Source organism: Nilaparvata lugens, chromosome 3 (assembly GCF_014356525.2).
Source record: "Nilaparvata lugens isolate BPH chromosome 3, ASM1435652v1, whole genome shotgun sequence".
Taxonomy (NCBI): Eukaryota; Metazoa; Arthropoda; class Insecta; order Hemiptera; family Delphacidae; genus Nilaparvata; species Nilaparvata lugens.
This window is the reverse complement of record NC_052506.1, coordinates 47,270,922-47,291,745: the sequence shown is the minus strand read 5'-3', so window position 1 is coordinate 47,291,745 and position 20,824 is coordinate 47,270,922. Positions and strand designations below refer to the sequence as shown.

Genomic DNA, 20,824 nt, shown 5'->3' with positions numbered 1-20,824 from the left:
TAGTCGTGTTTTGGAAGAAAAAAATACAAAGAGTACGGTACTTGAAGATTTAAATCATGTTTTAATAATTTCAAAGTAACCATATAAAGAGAAGTGATAATTCATATTAATAATGAATTAATAGGTTAAGTATTGAAAGAATAAATTGCTTGAATAATGATAATTCATTCAACTTTGTTCATTAACTCAATTATATCTAGGCATAATAGTATACAACAAACTTCACAGAAGAATTGATATCCAATAGCAATAGTTTAATCTATCTTTACATATCTTTGTGGGTTTATAATCAAATTATTGACATAAATCAAATACTTACTATCCCTACTAACAAATACAAATGATTCTACAAAATACAATTTTTCTGATGGTGTAATGAATCTATGCATATCAAGTAAAGCATGGTCGGCCTGAACAACACGTTGCCATATTGAACATTACATCTATCTATGTATAGCCTATATAAGGCTATGACAGTACGGTACTGAGAAAAGCACAAAACATTTTACTTCAATAATTGAATAAAAACGCACATATGTTGTCAAATTCTACACAGTTCTGTGTAGAATTTGACAACATATGTGTGCTTTCATTCAATTATGGAACGGTTCTACAATATTGACAATAATGACCCAGTCGAAATTTTACTTCAACTTTTGAATTCCATTTTAGATTTCTTGGGCTCTTCTATTTCATTCTATACAGATTCAATCACTTATTGCGGATATGGACTTTTAGAGTGATTTTACGTTTCAAATTGGATGAGATGCCTTCAGTTGATTACATTCTGAAGGTAAACATTTTATACCGTACGGTAATTTTAATAATTTTTCCTCTATATAATTCTCTCTAATCCAATGATCTAATTGAATCAAGCTGGAATACAAAATGAAATTTTGCAATTCAGTACAATAATATTTCAACTAATTCACACTTTTTTAAATAAAATCAAGCTCAAAGAACTTGCTGTAAATCCCCTTTATAAATTTGTATCCCAAAAACCGTACTGAACCATTCACTTGTAATAATGTAGTTTTATGTGACTAAGCAAACTGAGCAAAGATTCCGTACAATTGGGCGCTCATGCTTAAGTGCTCTTCCTTGCCATAGCACTACTTTTTTCGTTCCTCTACTTGGTCAATTTTTATGTGTGGGTTCGCACTATACAACATCATTCAAAATTCGTCTGCAGGGTTCTAGTAAAGGACTCATATTTCATCAGCGGCAACTGTACTTGAATTCAATTTTATAGTTATTTATTTTAATATAATTTTCTATATTCAGGCTCCAGACACATTTGACCTTATAGTTCATCTTTTCTTGCCATATTCTGTATTATTATTATTACATACTGCCTCATATTCTATATGATGGCTGCTGATATTTTGAGCAAGATTATTTCTATGTTTTCTTCTACCGGCTGAAAACTTTTGAAAACTTTATTACTTTCTGAATTTACCTTGATTAAAGTGTAGAAATTATAATTCAAAAAATGATATTTTATATTTTCTTGATAAATAACTACAAATTGTAGGCTAATGATTCTTGAATACATTTCACAAAAAAACATTTATATTTATTTGCAAGTTTAAAATTTGTCAATGACTACAGAGTTTCCTTTTGAATATTGCAGTTGTGTGAAGATGTTTATATGGCTAGAGTGGCCGACGAGTTCCAAATTGAAGAGGACGTTTTTTGCAAGATAATATTTATTTTTAGTGAGCCATCAGTCATGGTTCATTGTACAAGAAGTAGGACTGAACGAATTGTCAGTGGGAGAATAAGTAGTGTTCAACATTTATGCCTATAGATAGGCTACCATACTCTATGTAAGTCCATGCTGAATGCAATTGTCCTGCGGCTTACTGTTTTCTCCATTACCATTCCTATTCTTCAATTATCATTTTACATATCAACTTATTAAATTGGAGATTATTTGAGTGATTGATCTCTGAGAGTTTGATAAGCATAATTAACAGAACAGTCAATTTTATCCTCTGCTTATTTTATTGTTGCCTACATTATATAAGCCTTTTTATTGCTTACCTAATAAACCTAAGTTATTGAATTAATAAATTGGTTATGGAGTGTTATTGAATTAATAGAATGTGTTTGGCAATCAAATCTTCTAATTATATTTGTAAATCTTGAATGATGTATTGTTCATAAGAAAAATGCATTTCCTTTCCTTCCTACTTCTGCCAAAGCTGTTAGCATTCTATAGTAATAGCTCTCACCATTTTATTTGTTTCCAGATTTGAGATCTATGAGGACTATGTATTAGTTCGCTCTCTACAGATTACTTTTTATGCTTTAACAAAAACGTAATCTCATAGGTTTATTATTTTCTTTCAGCCAATTGAAAGAAAACACCAAGCATAAAATTTCTTTCTTCAATGTTGTTTTCCATCACGAACTGCTTATTATTAAATCACTTTTTGCTTTTAGAAAAAACGACTAGCAGTCAGATATTGGTTTACAACCAAGAAGATGGCGGAACTGCTGAAAGATCTCGTTGTCACAGTGAGTGATTAATTCATTTATTGTAAAATATCTGACTGCTAGTCGTTTTTTCTAGAAGCAAAAAGTGATAAAATTTCACTTTAATATATTCCTTTTTGCAGGCTAATTGGTCTCTACATACTTTTCATATACATGTCCTTCATATTATTCCGAAATCTATCATTCCGACTTGCATATAACATAATATTTTCAGAGATTCTATATGTGGATCGTGTATTACAGGTATGTAGATGAAGTTGTAAAAAAGTAGTACTTACCTCATTATGTTTAGTTGTTTTTTTTATTACGGCACATGTAGTGTGCTAAACGTGTGTACGGTGAGGTGTTCTATAGTAAAAGTATTGGTGTTTATAATATCATTAAAACGTAGTTCATGTCAATTAGTAGGCCTATATACTTTTCTAAAGGCGAGATTTTTTCACCATGACATGAAACTTACTACTTACTCAACCTGTGAATCTTGTGTTGAGCCTCAGCCATTGAAATTATTGACTTGATAAAAATTCATCCAAATTATAATGCAAATAATTTATACAGAGTGTCCCACAAAGGTTGTAACAGCCGTTGACCATAGATTCTTCACAACATTTCTGACAAAAAATGTTCAGTAAACTTTTCTCCTATCGACCTTAGTTTTCGAGATATATCGATTTTTCGATATTTTCAGAATATGCCTACTTCCGTTCATTAAATACTCAATAACTCGAAAACTACTGGTCGAATTTTAATTTCAAGGGTATTGTTGGGGAGAGAAAAACATTTTAATCAAGATTAATGTCATTTTATCTCTTGTTAGATATTTTGTAGTTTTTTATTAGGGCTTGAACTTGAAAAAATGCTATTCTTCAAATTCAATTTCAAACCGATTTTCTCGATTTTTCTCCGGGTAGTTACAATAGTTTCAATATCTCAAATACTTCTCCATTCCATATGCTTTTGAATGAGTATAAATTCAAAAAGGTAAGTTCCATGATAGAGTGTTCACAATTATTGCTCATATCTGGAATGAACACCTTCAAAATGAGGAAATCCACAAACAGGTGGGTGATCCTAAAGCCTAGAACCATCAAGTGGTGATCCTAAAGGGGAGAAATCACCTGATTTATCTCTGACAATATTCATAAGTTTTATCAACATTCCAACATTCTACAATGATATTACTTTTTCAATAACTTGCATTATTTCCTATACCATAAATCATGAATAAAATAACAATAAGTGTATCTTTCAGCCTATTTTCAGTGTGCTTTCCAGTTAATTGGCATGATATGTATCAACTTTGTCTAGTAGAGAAGTGTTCGCGTTCATTATCATGAAATTTATCTTGATTGAGTAATTGAACATGTTATTGGTGTGTGGATGCAATTCAAGAGAGGCAGAGAGAGTATACAAGAGACGTTTTCCTGACCGAAAACACACATCTCATTACACGTTTTTAAAGGTTGACAGATGTCAAGATGGTAAGGGTCTAGGATCAGTTTCAAGGTACGAGAGGCCCATCTTAATAATTTCTGAAGCTTTTGAGAATCTTATTCTAAAGTATTTCGAGCAGAATCCTCGATCCAGCATCCGCTGGGCAGCTGGGATGTTGGATGTTTCAAGAACAGTTCAAAGAATATAGAAGAAGAATAACTCTGACCATTTCATGATACCCAGTTCAAGTTGAATGAACCTGATACTGTTTCAAGGATGCAGTTTTGCCGTTGGATCTTAGCACAAGATTGTGTTTCAAACATTTCATTGACAGATCACAGATAAAAGTACGATCACAAGAACTGGTGCTGTAAATTTCCACAATACACATACATGGACCTTTCATTTTCCCTGCAAGAATAAATGGTAAAGTTTATATGGACTTTCTGGTCAATGAGCTTCACGAATTGATTGAAGACGTGCCTCTCAATTTGAGGCAGAATATGTGGCTCAAGTTGGATGGCTGCCTCCTCATCATGCAAGAAATGTCTGTGGGTGGCTTGATAACAATTATGCTGGGCGGTGGATTGGCCGAGGTGGACCCGGTTGTTGGCCACCATGCTCACCTGATCTTACTCCAATAGACTTCTACTTTTGGGGGGTTGTGAAAAGTAAAGTTTACAGAGAACCTGTAGAGACCAGGGAGGAACTGATTCTCAGAATTCGATTGACGTTCAAGGTAATGAAGACACGGCCCAACAAAGAGAGACGGGCAACTCGAAGCTTGATGAACGGCAGCAGAAGTTGCATAAACAGAAATGCAACAGGCTATTTTGAATTCCTGTGAGAAGAGAGCAAGATAATGTAACTTGATTACCATCTGAATGATTGCCATCAGTTTTTTCAATTCTGTCATTCATAAAATTTGAATTGTTATTCTATGAATAAATTTTGTTGGATCTAGTAGAATTGTATGATTAATATTTTATAGTGATACCTCCCTCGCGTTTGCTACCTTTCAGCCTGCCGCTCTGCTCTGCTCCCCACGCCACGCATCAACCAAATGAGTGGTTGACCCACCCGCCACCAGGGTGCGCCTCAGTCGCCGCCACCCGTTCCTGCGTTTCTATTGGCCGAGCACCGCCGGCCAATAGCAGCGCAGGTGAACTTGGGGACTGTGAATAAAAGGGGGCTACTCAGCTACCCTCGAGAGCACTTGCTCACTAGCAGCCTTCCACTGAAGAGCCAGAAGAGACCACTACCAGCCGAGACCACTACCGAGACCAGGAGCAGAGCAGCGAGCAGGCCAATGAGGGAACCACGGCGAGACTAACCGCAACCTGAGGTGTCTTCCTTGTCTACTACCCAGCCGATGCCTAGGAGGAACCGAGCCGGCCGCCGAATCCAGAAGAGGAGGGCCCTACGTCGGCTTCGCCAGGTGGAGGAGAGGCTGAGGCTGTACACCGCCGCGCCAGCTGTGCCCCAAGACTTAGCGCCCCAGCCTAACAACTGGCGCGCGGTTCTGGATGCCGGGTTGGGTGCCGAACCGACATCGGAGTGTGTGCAGCGGAAGCCTACGACCCTGCCTGCCCGGGGTTTGACCGAAGGCCCCTTCTAAACGAGGAAGTGGTCGAGGAGGTCCTCCCGGCGGAGATTCGGCACGGCCTCTGGCTAGTACATCACCCGGTCAGCCCTCTCCGTAGCCCGGGTAAACCAGAGTGGAGACTGCGAACCATTGACTTGAGCCCCTGCCGGCCTGCTCTCGCACCAGACGGACCTGCCCGGGACCCTCGCGCAGCGTGGTATCGCGCCAGTCGACGACTACTAAACATCTAGCCTGCCTTGGTCCCTTTTAGGGCCACCAGCAAAAATCTTGGTCCCTTTTCAGGGCCACCAGCAACAAACTTGGCCCTTTTCAGGGCCACCACAAGCCACTTTTTCAGACAGTGGTAACAAACCCCTCGCTTGACCCGACTGACTAGCCCAATTGATGAACGAGCCACACCTTCCACCATATCAATTATTGGCGCCCAACGTGGGGCCACTCACTGTATGGAGATACAGTAACCCGTTACCACTGTCAAAACTTTTTTTTCAAACATAATGTCAACCTAAATTTTCAACTAAATGTATGTCTTAAATTTTTCATCTAAATGTATGTCTTGAATTTTTCACACAAAAAATTCAAACTTATTTTCTTTCAACAAAATGTGTCTCTGAATCTTTCAATTCAGAATACCTGTCTGGGAACAGGCAATTTCCCAGTGGTGCCCATAACACCTGAACATGGTAGCGACTAGAACCGGAGCCGGAGACAGTGGAGATATGACCACCGAAGATTTGATGCAGTCAACCAGCCAGCACACCGAGTCTACATTCGCCGGCTGGCCTGCACAGACCACTGGTCAAATCGACAGCAGCACTACGCACCCGCCTGCTTCCACCATCGAAACCGGGGCAACGCAGCCACCCGCCTTCACCAGCGAGCCCGCTCGACCAACCACCCTGCAACCCAGCGCGCTGACCGTCAACCTGCCTGCTCCACCGTCAACCTCTAGTCACGCCACTACCGCAACCAGCAACATGGCCAACTTACCGGCTCCAGCCGTCAGCTACACCGGCAACCTCAGCCAGCTAACCAGCATAGCGACCCTGCTACCGTTCTTCCACGGCAAGCTCCATGAAGACCTCATCACCTTCATGCGACAGTGCACCGAGCTGCTACAGGGTCACCACATTCCCAGCTATACCTGGGTCATGCTTCTAAAAGCACAACTACAAGACGACGCCGCCACCTGGTGGAGAGACTACGGAGAATTTGTCACCACCTGGGAACAGTTCCGTGACCGACTTCAGGCCCGTTTCTCGGGAGCCCATAAAATCGCAGCCGCTCACACAGAATTTTATGGCACCACCCACAAACCAAACCAGCCAGTGGAGCGATTCATCCATCAGAAGCTCCAACTACAGCAGCGCTTAGGAACCAACCTGGCTGAAGACAAGGTGATCGCCCTGCTCATCAGTCAGCTGAGTTCCAAGCTTTGCACCCTAGTTCGAGCTGCTCGTCCCACGAACTATGAAGAGCTAATCATGATCGCCAACGACCTGGAAACCGACCTCAACAGTCGACCAAAATATAAGCCGCCTCAACCTACGGCACCCGCAGGGCCACCCCATCGAGAGCCGCCGCCGAGGTTCAACTACAACCAGCTTCCTCAGTGTCATTACTGCCCGGCCAAGCATTTTCATCGCGACTGCCCAGAACTCGCGAAGAAACGGCAGGGAAACGGCGATACTGGAGAGACTCGGACTCCACCCCTCCAGCACGGAAAGTAGGAGTCCACTACACTAACGATGAGGTGCAAGACCCGCAGCGCCAGCCTCGCAGGTCACCACCCCAACTACAAGCGATAACTGTCACCGAACCGGCCAGCCAGTCATTCCTTGGTCATGCCACCGTGGATTCTGCCAGCGTCACCAAGCCTCCTTCCAACGTCACCGAAGACCCCTCGCTCTTCTCGGCTGACGGTGACTCTCCACGGTACCTAGCAGCCGCACCTCCACGGGCTATCAAGAATGACCCAGTACCAGTCGTCACCTGGGTCACCATCTCACAACAGCAACCGCGTCCGGCACACCCTTGCACGTCAACCACCCAGCTGTCACTCATGACCGTCTCACTCACAACGGATCGATCGCCTACCCGTCACGCCACCGTAGACCCTGCTAGCGTCGCTAAGTCTCCTTCCAATGTCACTGAAGACCCCTTGCTCTTCCCGGCTGACAGAGATTCTCCACAGCACCCAGCAGCCGCGCCTCTACTGGCCCGCGAGAGGACAGCATCACCAGCCGACGATGAGCGCGTCATCGACCACCAGCCTGGGGAGGAACATGCAACTGTGACCCACATGCACCCGCCACCTACCGGGATCGCTGTCATGGACGGAGTCACCAACACTGCCCTCGCCGCAGTGCAGTCGATGACCAGGTCACCAACACTGCCCCAGCCGCAGTCAGCCACCAGGTCACCAACACTGCCCTGGCCGCAGTCACCGACAAGGTCACCAACACTGCCGCCCCAGTAGTCAACAACCACATCACCAGCCCTCCGCCCAGCCAAGCACCGAACCTAGCCGTGATCCAGATAGATGGACAGACTCTACCCTGGATCCCTGTCATCCTCTCGGGTAAACAACTACACGCTCTACTCGATTCAGCCGCAACGCACAACTTCGTGAGAGCTGCCCACCTCGACCACGGTACACGGATCCAACCGCTGAAGCTACCTGTACTGCTGGCCAACCGTCCCACTAGCTGCGAAACGGCCATACAAGGACATCTGGAACTCCAGATCCAACAGCACATTCAAAATGTTCCCTTCTTAGGTCTACCTGACTTACGCGAAGACATCATCTTGGGACAACCATGGTTTCGGGAGAATAAGGCAGTGCTTGACTTTGAGCAAGACAGGCTAATCTACGGCAAGACGCAGCAAGATACGATCTTCTGGATAGCGCAACCACCAGTCTCAGTAGAGATGGACACTCACCTGGTTGACAAGTTACTAGAAGACACGCCCAGCGACCAGCACCGATGGTTAACAGTATTACTGCAACAACATGCAAAATTGTTCATGGAGCAGATGCCACCCTCCATCACCACGGCCGCCACCATGACAATTCAACTCAACAGCTCAGAAATACGCAGCCAGCGGCCTTACCGATACTCACGGGAGAAACTGCAAATTATCGAGTCCGAAGTTGCCGCCCTCAAGGAACGCAACCTGGTAGAAGCCAGTGATTCGCCTTACAACTCTCCAATCGTCGTTGTCCCCAAGAAGGACGGCACATCACGGTTCTGCATCTATTACCGATGGCTGAATTCCATCACCGTTCCAGCCACGGCACCGCAGATGACCCTACAGGACGTCATTCGAAGCCTGGGAACTTCAAAAATATTCAGCTCACTCGACCTACGGATGGAATACTGGCAGGTACCACTCGCACCCCAGTCTCGACCTTACACGGCCTTTCGGCCTACGAAATGCACCCAGCTGCTTCCAATCCATGATGAACAAGGTACTGAGTGGATACGTCGACAAGTTCTGCTACGCTTATCTCGACGACATCATTGTGTACTCGGATACCTGGGAAGAACACTTACTCCACTTAGCCAAAGTGTTTGAACGGTTAAATCTATACAATCTCTCTGTCTCAGCAGCAAAATGCCAGATCGGCCGCAAGCAACTTGAATACCTCGGTCACATAATCACCTCCGAGGGCAACCAAGCAAAACCGCAGGCTATCCTAGCTGTGACTTCTGCCCAACCACCCACCACCAGAAAGAAACTGTGAGAATTTCTCGAAGTAGTCGGCTGGCTACGAGAATTTTTACCCAACGCCGCTGACATTTGTGCGCCTCTGTCTGAGCTACTTAGCACGAAGACGCGATGGAAATGGTCACCAACAGAAGAGACAGCTTTCCGCCGCCTACAAGCATTGACCGCCAACATCCAACCACTCTGTCGACCAGATTTCTCCAAGACCTTCATCCTACAGACAGACGCCAGCAAGGTCGGTATAGGGGCTGTCCTATACCAAGAAATCAACAATGACCGTAAGGTGATCGCATACGCCAGTGCCAAGCTGAACCACACGGAAGTTTCCCAGATGGGGATACCCAAAAATCCTACTCTCCAACAATGGCACTCAGTTTACGGGGAAACTATGGAACGAACTCTGCCTCAAATGGGGAGTCTTACACTACACCACGCCAATTTATCACCCCCAAGCCAACCCTACCAAGAGAAGGAACCAGGAGCTCAAGAAGGGACTACGGATCCGCCTACAAGAACAACACCAAGAATGGGAGAACCAACTACCATCCGTGCTATTCACCCTGCAAAATCGACAGAACACGGCAACAAGATACAGCCCCAGTCAAATCCTGTTTGGCCAAACCCTTCCACGGCCAGGGGAATGGAGCAACTGGCCCGAAAATCAACTCGAACCGCACAAATACCATATTAACCAGCGTCTACACACGCTAACCACAATCCAACGCGAAGCCGTGTTGAACCAAGAAAATTATCTCAATAGGAAGGGAGACCCGATAGCCGAGACACAGCCTCGTTACCAGATCAGCGACCAGGTGCTCACACGGAATCATCAACTATCAAATAAGGCTCAGAAATTCCACGCGGGCCTAGCACCCAGATGGAAGGGACCATATACGGTCGCCCACAACCAAGGAGCTGTCTACTGGATCACCCGTGACAACGAGACCATCAAGGTGTACGAGACTCAACTACGCCCGGCTCCAACCACCGACCAGCAACATCTCTTGGAATAACAACCCACCTGTTGGGGGAGACCCTTCTGGTCTTATTTCTGTAATTATTGACCACAACCCACCTGTTGGGGGAGACCCTTCTGGTCTCACTTCTGTAAAATTATTGCCCAATGGCACTTTTGTATATTTTGTAAACATTGTATCTTGTTTTTTTTTTTTGCAATCAATAAATTCTCGCCGTGGCTACCTCAAACGGGAGGGGGGGGGAATTGATACCTCCCTCGCGTTCGCTACCTTTCAGCCTGCCGCTCTGCTCTGCTCCCCACGCCACGCATCAACCAAATGAGTGGTTGACCCACCCGCCACCAGGGTGCGCCTCAGTCACCGCCACCTGTTCCTGCGTTTCTATTGGCCGAGCACCGCCGGCCAATAGCAGCGCAGGTGAACTCGGGGACTGTGAATAAAAGGGGGCTACTCAGCTACCCTCGAGAGCACTTGCTCACTAGCAGCCTTCCACTGAAGAGCCAGAAGAGACCACTACCAGCCGAGACCACTACCGAGACCAGGAGCAGAGCAGCGAGCAGGCCAATGAGGGAACCACGGCGAGACTAACCGCAACCTGAGGTGTCTTCCTTGTCTACTACCCAGCCGCTGCCTAGGAGGAACCGAGCCGGCCGCCGAATCCAGAAGAGGAGGGCCCTACGTCGGCTTCGCCAGGTGGAGGAGAGGCTGAGGCTGTACACCGCCGCGCCAGCTGCGCCCCAAGACTTAGCGCCCCAGCCTAACAACTGGCGCGCGGTTCTGGATGCCGGGTTGGGTGCCGAACCGACATCGGAGTGTGTGCAGCGGAAGCCTATGACCCTGCCTGCCCGGGGTTTGACCGAAGGCCCCTTCTAAACGAGGAAGTGGTCGAGGAGGTCCTCCCGGCGGAGATTCGGCACGACCTCTGGCTAGTAGATCACCCGGTCAGCCCTCTCCGTAGCCCGGGTAAACCAGAGTGGAGACTGCGAACCATTGACTTGAGCCCCTGCCGGCCTGCTCTCGCACCAGACGGACCTGCCCGGGACCCTCGCGCGGCGTGGTATCGCGCCAGTCAACGACTACTAAACATCTAGCCTGCCTTGGTCCCTTTTAGGGCCACCAGCAACAATCTTGGTCCCTTTTCAGGGCCACCAGCAACAAACTTGGCCCTTTTCAGGGCCACCAAAAGCCACTTTTTCAGACAGTGGTAACAAACCCCTCACTCGACCCGACTGACTAGCCCAATTGATGAACGAGCCACACCTTCTGCCATATCAATAGATTAGGCTATGTACTACAGAAAATAATGCAATAATCATGTGATTTCACCCTTTTAGGATCACCACTTGATGCATGCTGTTCACATACAGCATGCCATTTCCTCTTTTTGAAGGTATCATTCCATAATATTAACAGTTTTGAACAATTTATCATGGAACTTACCTTTTCGAATTCATACTCATTCGAAAGCTTATGAAATGCAGAAGTTTTTGAAATATTGAAACCACTATAATTACCCGGAGAAAAATCGGTTTGAAATTTGACTTTGAATTTGAAGAATAGCATTTTTTAAGTTTAAGCCCTAATAAAAAACTACAAAATATCTAACAACAGATAAAATTACATTAATCTTGTTTAAAATGTTTTTCTCTTCTCAACAATACCCTTGAAATTAAAATTCAACCAGTAGTTTTTGAGTTATTGAGTATTTAATGAACGGAAGTAGGCATATTCTGAAAATATCGAAAAATCGATATATCTCGAAAACTAAGGTCGATAGGAGAAAAGTTTACAAAACATTTTTTGTCATAAATGTCAAGTATAATCTATGGTTAACGGCTGTTACAACCTTGGTGGGACACTCTGTATAGACTTGAGTATAGTATCATAGAGAAACAATATCGTAAGTAGATATCCCATGGTATAGGGAATTTATTTATTTCAAGCCGATAACTGTCGATTATTGTCAATTTTTACTGTTTTGTTGGGGTGATAGTGTATGAACGGCACAATTTGAGAGACCACCAGCGTCACACAGCTGCATAGGAAAGAACTACGTGAACTATCGGCTTGGGATAACAGTAAAAGTTGCGACATAAACGCCCTATACCATGGGATATCTACTTATGCTATCGTTTCTCTATGATAATATGTATAGCCTACATGTCGTAGTTTTATGACATTTGAAAACATAGGTGTACCTCAACTTTCAAGCCCGTATTAGAGAGATTAGAATCCAAGGCTAGAACACCTGTGGGACACCAACTTAGTTCTTATTGAGATCATAAAACTATAGGCACATCAGATTTTGGTGCCCGGACACCGTTGGTGTCTCATTGGTGTTTCAGCTTACTTCACACACGGACACCACTGCGATCCCAGCTTGGTAGCCTAATGTAGGTTGTAAGTGAATGACATTCTATAATAGATGTGATATTTTTGAAGTGTATTGATACTTCTGATAGGTACCGTACACATCATCATGACAGCTATTTAACTAATTTTTGTAAATTCCTTTTGGAATAATAAACTGATTTCAAACATTATGCTCGAAAATTTTCAGCTAATTATTAATGTGTATCGGGCAAGGGAGATCGGTGAATTCAAGATGGAAGAAGACTCTTATGCCAAGTTGATATTTCTGTACAGGTCACCAAGGACAATGCACGAATTTAGTAAACTTCCAATCGATGAAAATAAATCACAGCAATGAAAAATTGATTTGTGAAATCTGACAAGAGTAATAAAGCATTTTTACAGTGTAGATTTTTAATTCATTTCAGACCTCTTATCCTTTCAGGGATGATGCACCCTTTATCAATCCGTAAGCAAAAACAATCTAAAATCTTTTCCACCTCCTCTAGCAGTGAGTTGGAATAATCAATATTTCCAATTAGTCCAGTCACTATATACATTGGTGCATGCAATTTATATTGTAGATCTGATTTTTCAATATATTATTTGGGTACATGAGAGAAGTCCAGAACCAATTTCTTCATGCAAAATTTCCTTGTGCTAGATACAGAATGGCCCAAAAACCTCGTATTTTCAGCTCATTTACCAGTTTTCAGCTATTTATGCCAAATCTCGTAATCGGACAAAAAAATGTACTCTCGCCTTTTTTCTAGATTATTAAATTCTGAATAAAATGAGATCATTCGGAACTATCTATTTCCAATGAGTACTGAGTTATGATTTTTCAAAAATGAGTGGAATTTGAAGAAGAAAATCAATTTTGATGAATTTAAGTTTTTGATCGACAATATTATCTTCCGATTGTTACCATTTAGATGTATAATTCAAAATCCCTCTGGGCGTATTTGTGTGCTCTACAATCTGAGATCAGGTAGAGCGCTCTATCTGATATAGATTTCCAGGTACACCTGACAACAATGCTCCTTGTATTGTGAAAAACACCTAATTTTCAGCTTCAACCATCATCACCAACTACATTGACCTCACATAGGCGATGTAAGTGATGACGTAAGCCGTTGCTACGACGCCATTTTGGTTTCTAAACAAACCGTTGCTATGGAGAGAGATCATGTCATTCAAATGGGACTAAACATCACCTTACATTTACGAGTATATCAATGAAATAATAGATTTCTAAGAGTTGAGAATATTTTTTTCAAGTTCTACACACTCAAATCATCAACTCTCAGTATTTATTCAGATCAAATACATTTTTTTGGGACAGCCAAGGCAGAAAGTCTAACGAACTAGAGCTTAGTACCATGTCTGTAGTCTGCTATGGAAAACCTACCTAGAGAAAGTTGAAGTGCAATTTGAATTATTACATATAATTTCATCAGATTGTTATAAAGTTGTAATTTAAAAATTCATATAAATATATTCTGTTTTCCCATTGTTTAGTGTAACTGTTAGAGTAGACTAAAGCTTAAATAATATATAGGTCAGGTGTTTTGGTTTAGCCTAGGTTTTCTGGAGTATATAATTGTTTTCAATTTACGTGAAATAGTAAGATATTGAATGAACTCAACACAATAAAAAGATGTAGATGCTGTGACCACTAATCATCATGTTTTATACTTCCTACATTCTAACTAAACGGTGATGATGTTTACAAGAATTTAAAAGGGTAAAGCCGTGTTTTCGTAACGGGCAGACGACAGAATTCACTTTCAATTAACATTGGTTCTTATGGGAGTGTTCACCCATCGACAGAAAGTTGAGCAGAAAAAAAGAACTGTTCAAATCAGAAACGAACTGTCGTTCATTTTGCCGTTCTCTTTAAGGCCTATCAACACAATGCTATTTTGCTTCGACCGATCACTGCTCGTGAACCGTTTTGTCGAAAAAGAACTAATTTCGGGATTCTGTCGATGGGAACAGACAGCTTCGAATTCTTTTTCTGCTCTGATCACGTGACACCGGCAGAATAATTCTTCTCTGGATCAGACGCCATGTTCTTTTTAACCTCAATCTTTGATGTTGCTGTTGTTGTTGGTTTGTTTTGATATTATTTTGCTGTCGGTTGTCAGATTCGGATTGCTACTATTATACTGTGAAATTATTTGCAGTAGAAAATTGAGGTTAAAAATATTTCCATTGATTTCTTTATTCTTATAATTTTTACAAGAGAAATTGAAAATGGATTTACAACAGAAAGGCGTAAAATTCATTATAAAATTGATGTGACAGTTCAAAGTTTTGTACTTTCCAGACCTGCACAACGAATTACCTATTTGAAAAATAGAATATGGTTAAAAATTGCTGATATGATAGAGGATTCAAGTAAGTAGACTTAAAATTCTCATAATAAAGTAGGCTAGATCTACCGTACACAATTTAATATAGTTTTTATAAGTAGACTCCCAGCATGTTTACAATTTTTATTCAGGTAGCCTAAGCCTACTGTAGTAGGCCTTTAATAACCTAGTCTCTAGGTCTAAATTGCTATCTTTTTCATTTTTCAAGAAGTTAGAAGTTGACAAAAGTTTATTTATTTAAAGTATAATTTCTAGTATTTAATAATAATGTAATTGTTACTTAAAAATATTGTAAACCCATAGTTTATCAATACAATAACAAAACTAACCTGACTATTAGAACATTTACTTTGTCTTTGGTACCTACTATCTATAAATTAATCTTCTTTTAATTAATTAAATTCACTTGGAAACAAAATTACATAGATTGTTAACCTATAGAAATAACTTGATCAGAGTCAGTGTAATTGAATATTGAAAGAAGATAAAATAGGTACTATTTTTCTGGTTGACCATTGCTACCAAACTCATTTAAAACTAAAATAGTAATGTATTTGAAACACTTATTCATGCTCTATAGATCGATATATTGCGTGAGGCCAGGTAAATCAATGTAAATAGTATGAATAAAACACGAGACACACAACATAGATCGATAATAAAGACACTGGAAAACTTACATTATAATCGGAATATTCAAGGAACTGTGTCCCTTTTCTCGACCGAACAGAGAGTGTAATGTAAGTTATTTAGTGTTTTTAATCTAAGCTATCCATGTCGTGTGTCTCTGTTTTAATTTATTATTATAAAACTTTAAAGTGTTTTCTGTTATGTGCTACGAATGTAAGTAGGCTATATACTTATAGTATGTATAGTCTATCTAATGTAAATAGTTTTTCGAGGCCCAGTTCACTTCTAATTTATTCAAAGTCCAAATAAGTATTATCATTGATGATTAACTTCACTTTATCTCCAAAATGGATATATGTTGAAAGATTAAATATGTTCTTTTTTCAGGTACTATTTACAAACAAAATATTGAAGAGAATGTGCTCAAAAGGAAATGCATATGAATCTTTTTTGTTGACCAGGATGGAAAAATTCTTGGAACCCATGGTTAGGATAAGTTAGTTAGGTAAGATAAAATTACACCCATTTTTCAAACTTCATATAGGCGATGTCATTTTATACAGTTTCCCATTTTTTTCAAAAAGTTTATCCACTTCGATGTTTATTATCGACTTGATGTTAGATATTCAAATAGTAAGACATAACTATGGTATGTGACTAAAATAATTGAAATACTGACTGAATTTTGAAATCATTAATAGCTTACAGTATAGGCTACAATATTTCGAAATAACGTGAAACCACATGAGATGAAGATGGACAGTTGAGAAGAATGTTTAAAAAATAATGTATTCACTGTTTCAGGGAATAGAGCTGTTCATAAAATTTGGGATTCCTTCCATAAAGAAATAATTTATGTAACAGAATCTAATAATGTGATAACATTAAATCAATAATTTGATGTTAAAATGTTATCACATTATTAGATTTTGTTTCATAAATTTCTTTATGGAAGGAATCCCAAATATTATGAACAGCTCTATTCTCTGAATAGATAAGTGAATACATTGTTTTTAAAACAATCTTCTCAAATGTCCATCTTGATCTTGAGTGAATGATGAACTTTATGAATGACCATACATTAGAACTATGAATAGATGACTTCAAAAATTCACTCAGCAAGTGCTGGTAGAAAACACTGAATAATAGCTTTAATGACAGTGATTCCACCTTTTAAAATTTATGATTGAATTTATTAAATGCCTGCATTATTTTGAGAGATTCATGTATTTACAGTTTGGTATTTATTTTCAAATCACTTAGTTCTACTTATAATGTTGTAGATAATCATCATTTCAGATTAAGCAATTAATTTATTGATTATTCCCATTGTTTCATTAAACTTGTTTCTCTGAATGTAGTGAACTAATAATTACTTTATGCAGTACATTTGGAAGAGTTTAGTAAACCAAACGGTCGAAAAGTAGGCCTACTGACCACAGAAATAAATGAATTGTTCATGGTATCCAAAAATATGCTGTTCACCAACAAGTTCTTTTGACCTTGGGGCACACTGATTAATCCCAATTCCTGCATGGAGATTTATTTATTATTCAATCAATCATTCAGAATTACACAACTTACAGATTGATGCTAATAATAATTTAACTGATTGTTGGTTTATTATTTCTCATATAATATTACTTTGTCATTATTGGGGGGTTTCTTCCCAAGAAATATAATTAAAAACTTATACAGATTACAAACAATCAATTCCAGAATTCACTTTGCAAAGTTTTTTATGATGAATAATAAATAATTATCAATAACTTTTTGATTTCAGGCCTAGAGGTGTACCAGCCAGAAGTAGAGGATGACAAAGAAAATCAACTATGAATAATATTCCATGTATATGATTCATGTATGATTAGTAGCCTACAGAAAAAAGAGATGGACTAATCTAAGAAATATATTCATTTTTCAGTACATCTTGATGTATTTATTTAATGTTATTCATAATAATATCTTCTTTTTCTGATCGCTCCTGCTAACTGCTTCAATTCAGGTAGTTTTGAAGAAAACAGCAAGTGACATGAAATTAATAAAATATGTTTTAATTGTTTATACTTGAGGGATTTTTAAAACTATATTTAACCAAAAGCATCGAACTCTTATTACAACTTTATTGGTTCTGTATGGCTTCTGCTTTTTTGGAACTAATAAAATTATTTAACATTGCTGACTGGCAAATGCTATAGGTAACACGTAGTTAAATAATAGACTTGAATTGGATATAAAAATAGGGTATCACAATTATTATGTATTGTATTAAGAATTAAGTAATAGTACTTATTTACTGCATTGAAGGGGTAATAATTCTTTGAATATGAAAAATAACTTAAGCAAAAGTTGAAAATATGATGTTCCAAGCCACATCAAATATAATCACTTTCAATTCTACCTTTTAGGCTATATTTCCAAGGTTTTGATTAAAATTGATAAGCTTTTAGAACATTATAGTGAATAAGGAGTTTGAAAGGCTACTCTAATTCTAATTAATACCCTAATAAAGTATTAATTTAATAGGGCAACTTTAATGGTTAATTGTAGAAAATAACTAGTAGGCCTACCCTAAAATATTCAAAATAAGCATGACCAGTTTCTAATTATGTCATTGTCAAGAGAGTCCTTATTGAAAATGTCGAAACTAATCATGTTTCATTTTGGAATATCACAAGGGTACTAGTTACCTTCTATAATTAATAAATATTCATCCGTGCAATAAAACAAATAGAAATTTTAAAAGAATGTGCTGAACAAGTAGGCTTACAAATATCATTTGAAAAAACTGTTTTCACAACATCAAATATAGAAGTTACTAAATTACAAACAAAATATGGAACAATTAAGAAGGTACCATACTTTAAATATCTTGGGGAAATTATATCAGAAAAACATGCACAAAATGAAAGGATACAGAAAGCTCGTAAAGGCCTAGGGCTAGTGCAATATATTTATAATAAGAGATGTATGTCTATCAATACCAAAATCAAACATTATAACGCAGTAATCAAGCCAACAATGTTGTATGCCAGCGAGACCCTAACACTTAGCAGAAAAACAGATACTGAAAATTTGAAAAAAGAAGAAAGGAAGATAATTAGAAAAATACTTGGACCAAGAAAGACCGAAGATGGTATAGACTACAGAAAACAGCCAAAGTTGAAGAATACTCTAACATAGAAGCAGACATCAGGAAAAGGCGCCTTAAATTTTATGGTCACATAATGAGGCTTCCAGATCACAGACTTACAAAAAGAATAGTAACATATGTAGCAACCCTTAGTAATGGAGGTGCATGGATGAAAAACGTCAAGAAGGACTTAATACTTGCTAACATTAACAATGATGAAATATACAACAGGAACAGTTTCAGAGAAAAGGTTGAAAAATGGGAAGTTAAACAGAGATGACTGTGCCAAGAGTGGGAACAAAATGGAGTGAAGCAAGGAAAGCGGAGTTCTCACTGAAAATGAAAAACTGGTGGATTGATAAAAAGAACAAGAAAAACAAAAAATGAACCAAATTTTGCTCAGCGTCTTCCATCTGGGAGCTTGACGGCTAATAATAATAATAATAATAATAATTTCCAATATTCGTATAGTTTTTACTGGTGAGGAGTCCCTAATTGAACATTGCCTGAGAAGGCATATTGATTTAGGCAGTCAATTGGCCTCACGATTCTTATACATGATTGTATATCAGCCGGGACCGTACCCATCAATGATCAAAAAGGGGACTGCTAAAATAAAATTGCCTAAAAAACGTTTACAATATTGATATCCCTTGGTGTAATATATCCCATAGATTCCAAAATGCCAAAATTAAAGCACTTATTTGTTATTTATTTATTGATTTTCTTTTCGATAGAGCTTCAATAGGCCTTTGAAGTTGAATACGGTACTCATAGTAGGTAGGCCTACCTATAAACGATGTGATTCAAAGAACATGCATTGACTCTGAAGGCAATTGATTCTAGTTAATAAAATAATTATAATAATATCTTATTAATAATGGAATGCTTCTAGTTAATAAAATAATATCTTATTAATAATGAAATACAATCAGTTATTTCAAATAATTACCCTTACAAATTTCAAGCATAGGAAATGAAAAGTTAACTCTTAGATTGACATGCCTATAAAGCATAGAATTTTGCATAATTATTGAAGTAACTAATAATTGTGGAAAAGTTATCTGAGTTTTAAAAAGCAATTAATTCACTTTATTGAATTAAATCTCCAATAATCATTTCAGAATTACCTTTTGGACAACCCAAAAAGTTCATTACCCATAACACATAAAGCAAAATTCATGTCAAAGAACTAGTTCTTTGAATGTTACTGTTTCTGCCCGCCTGGGTGCGCTGCAATCGATTCTGCTTCTGCCCGTTACGAAAACACAGCTTTAGTGAACATGTAAAGTAAAGCAAATAATTATGTATTTTATGTGCTACATTTACTGTAAACATAATTGTATTTGAATTATTGTATTAATAATTCCACTAATGTAGTTATTTTAGATAAATTTGACAAAAATATTATTTTTATTAACAATAACATAACCTAAAAATGTAGTACAGAACTTATAGAGGCGAGCTAGGCTTTGGGATTTTCAGGAAATCTAAAAAAAATGGTATGTAGCCTGCCTTTTCACTGTACGATAATGTTTACAGTCAGGAACAACGAAAATGTTCGTTTGCTTCAAACCATTTTGATTTGTGATCGAAATCAGACTGTATACATTTTCAAATAAACATTCTAATGTAAAACAGCAGACTGTAAAACTTTCAGCATATGCTGTGAAAGTAACCTTATATTGAAAACAAAATAATAATTAGAAATTTCAGGTAAGAATTCATGTGGCACTTTAACTTTCTCTTCAACTAGGCTCACCATGGTAAGCCTAGATACATAGCACTATGCACTACTTCGTGAGACTTTCTGCTTTGGCTGTCCCAAAAAAATTTATTTGTTCTGAATAAATACTGGGAATTGATGATTTGAGTGTGTAGAACTTGAAAAAAATATTCTCAACTCTTAGAAATCTATCATTTCATTGATATACTCGTAAATGTAAGGTGATGTTTTAGACCCATAAGAATAACATGCTCTCTCTCCATAGCAACGGTTTGTTTAGAGACTAAAATGGCGTCGTAGCAACGGCTTACGTCACACTTACATCGCCCATTGGCTTTTCGCACAATGACATAA

The 20,824-nt window shown here is 39.3% G+C and overlaps 1 protein-coding gene across 1 annotated transcript; it reads left to right on the top strand.

The window, feature by feature from the left end:
* Nucleotides 1-9,842: 9,842 nt before the first annotated feature.
* Nucleotides 9,843-10,471, top strand: LOC120350465. Its single transcript, XM_039423905.1, has 2 exons — nucleotides 9,843-9,953; nucleotides 10,021-10,471. Exons 1-2 carry the CDS (start codon nucleotides 9,915-9,917, stop codon nucleotides 10,285-10,287), a joined length of 306 nt encoding a protein of 101 aa, XP_039279839.1. The 5' UTR covers nucleotides 9,843-9,914; the 3' UTR covers nucleotides 10,288-10,471.
* Nucleotides 10,472-20,824: the final 10,353 nt, after the last annotated feature.

Coding starts and splice junctions, on each gene's coding strand:
- LOC120350465 (XM_039423905.1), top strand. CDS start 9,915: ATGGAGCAACTGGCCCGAAAATCAACTCGAACCGCACAA. Junction 9,954..10,020: donor AATCAACTCGAACCGCACAA/ATACCATATTAA, acceptor TTGAACCAAGAA/AATTATCTCAATAGGAAGGG.